This window comes from Beauveria bassiana (assembly GCF_000280675.1).
Source record: "Beauveria bassiana ARSEF 2860 unplaced genomic scaffold BBA_S00033, whole genome shotgun sequence".
In the NCBI taxonomy this organism is placed as follows: domain Eukaryota; kingdom Fungi; phylum Ascomycota; class Sordariomycetes; order Hypocreales; family Cordycipitaceae; genus Beauveria; species Beauveria bassiana.
Genome location: NW_007930868.1, coordinates 286,708 through 289,244, shown reverse-complemented (window position 1 = coordinate 289,244; position 2,537 = coordinate 286,708). Strand labels below are relative to the sequence as shown.

The following is a 2,537-nucleotide window of genomic DNA, read 5'->3' as shown; positions in this document are numbered from 1 at the left end:
TCACGACAGCTAAGCAGCGGTTGGGCATCGCAGTCCGCCTGGGCACTCGACTTTGACAGAAGCTGGCCATAAATCGGATTAGCGCTTGCTAGGAGACTCAAATGCCTCACACACTGGTAGGCGAAGATGGGTCTCCGGGAAGGATGCATAGAGGACAAACACATGGAGGTAATTTAGATCTCCTAGACAGTCTCATAACGCGCCAATTAGACAAAGGGCGAGACTGTCCACGATTTTGTTTTAGGAAACCAGATCTTGTTTGACGCTCTATACACTAATTATTGATGATTTAATTATGCATCATGTACAAAGGGGCGACTTTCCACGCATGCTTGAAAATGCATCGATCATCAAGATACCTACCATTGGCTATTTCATGACCGCGCCTTTGATGTTCGTCCGCGGCAGAGAGGTTTCTCCGCTGTTGTCATGCTTACAGAGTTGAGGACTCTGGCTGTAAAATGGGAGACATGACGTGGTCATGTGCTCAAAGTTGGCAGCTGTTACCCTGTGGGCTTCGGTAGTTGGCCAGAGACTTTCAGATCTGCATAAATTGAGAGCCTCGGAACAGGTGTTGGCGGCATCTGCAATTCTGCCTTGTGACATGAGCGACAGTGCAAGCATCTCTGCGGCGGCAAGGGATGCGATATGATTGTGTCCCACCGTTTGTCTCAGGCCCGCCAGCGTCTCACGGTAAGAAACCTCGGCCAGGTCTGGCCGCCCTCTCACATGGTACGCGTTTCCCATATTGTAGAGAACAAGCAGCGCTAAAGAAGACTGTTGACCCCCATGTTTCCTAAAACCTGCTATGGCTGCGGCAAACTCCCCCTCCGCTTTGTCAAACTGGCCGACCATAGAGTGGATTGTACCTAAGTGGTTGAGTACAAAGAATTTCCAGTCACTCAGGGGCGTTTCGTGTTCGCTCAATAGCAGCTCGCACGCCGCTTGCGCCTCTAGAAACCTGCCTTGGTCTCTGAGGAGCACGGCAAGCTCGGCTCTTTTCCGAAGCGTTCGCTCATGGTATTTCCCGTACAAGCTCTCGCAACCGTTGAGAGCGGAGCGGAGAGCAAATTCCGCATCCACAAAGTTTTTTGTTGCTGTGTGTATGAGGCAAAGCTGATCAAATGCGTGGATAGTGTCTGCATGCTCCAGTCCAAATGCTTGCTGGAGGCCAGATGATCCCCACTGGAACATCTGGGCTGCATCTTTGAGCTTTCCCTGCGCACGGAGCGTGGCTCCTAGCTTAAGAACAACAGCAACGACCCGGGAATCATAGTAATTCTGGTATGCATTCAAGAACCCCTTCAAGGCGGCGTGATGCATATTTTCTGCTTCTTTCCACCGACTTTGCTCTGTGTACACAGTGCCGAGCTTGTCCATGACGCGGAGCAAAAGAACATTGGCGTTGTTCCTGGTGATATCGAGGTCGGAAATAGCCTCCTGGTAGACTTGCTCGGCCTCCGAGAGAGCGCCGCTTGTCCAGAGCGCGTTACCTGTTTCATAGATCAAGAGAAGGGTCGTGTCATGAGATCGTCCCAGCCTCAGAATGAAGTATCGGATCACACGGTCATATATGGCCTTGGCTTCTAATAATGTGCCGCTCTGTGTGGCCGTACGGATATATTCACGCAACAGAGTTGCAGTCGTGTCCCAATCGCTGGAGGTCGATCCGAAATCTTGAAGAGCTTTGCGATACACTTCTTCCGCCTGTTTGTGTCTGTTTTGTCCACTGAACACTCGACCCAGCAGGAGAGCTAAAGCCGCCGGTGACGGCCGGCCTCGGAGAACAGAAGGAGCAGTAGAGCCCATGCCGTTATAAAGAGCAAGCATACGAGAAGCCTGAGACGATGCAGTTCTGAGTTGAATTAGCCTCATTATTCTAGCTTGCGTTGCTTTCTCACATACAAGACCAGAATTCGCCGAGACGAGGACACTTCAAGTGTTATGATACATCCGCTTCCAGGGTTGAACGTAGAGGTCGTCGGCTATTCGTCCGACCGCTTTCAGCTGGGATCGAGATCGTTTCCAGCTTCTGTTGACTACAACAAATCGAGATCGATGGCGCGCGGGAAATCCGTAGCAGATGCTTCGCGCCTATTAATCATCAGCGTCTCAGCGCCAAAACCGGCTTTCCTCCGATGTGAGCTGTGTAGCAGAGTCCTTGGGCCCATTAAGACCACACCAATGTGCATCCGGGTGTGACAGAAATCGCTGTTGATTTGCCGGTGTCCGACAACTCGAGTAGCGCCAGAAATGGCGGCGCCACAATGGATCATTTAGCAACATGGATGGAATAAGTCACACCATGCCCAGCAGATAATTGCGACCATCTTCGATGGCGGAAGAAAGGGTCGAGACCACTGTCAGACGTGATGGAAAACAGTCGCCTGCAGCATTCTCGAATTTCTGAAAAGGGAGAGATGAATGATCTGCATCAATACATAGCACAGACGGAGCAATGACGTTGCGGCGCTGCTTAGGGGCGGCTGCCAATGAGTTGGAACACGACCTCAAGGGTGTCGTGTTGTTGGGAGCCT

The 2,537-nt window shown here is 51.4% G+C and overlaps 1 protein-coding gene across 1 annotated transcript in view; it reads right to left on the bottom strand.

The window, feature by feature from the left end:
- Positions 1-369: 369 nt before the first annotated feature.
- Positions 370-2,537, bottom strand: part of BBA_08330 (TPR repeat protein) — a gene marked incomplete at both ends in the record, with an annotated part of 4,209 nt that continues 2,041 nt past the window's right edge. The window contains 2 exons of the mRNA XM_008603427.1: positions 370-1,839; positions 2,305-2,406. Of these exons, the coding sequence (XP_008601649.1) occupies positions 370-1,839; positions 2,305-2,406 (1,572 nt within the window). The remainder of the gene's footprint in view (positions 1,840-2,304; positions 2,407-2,537) is intronic.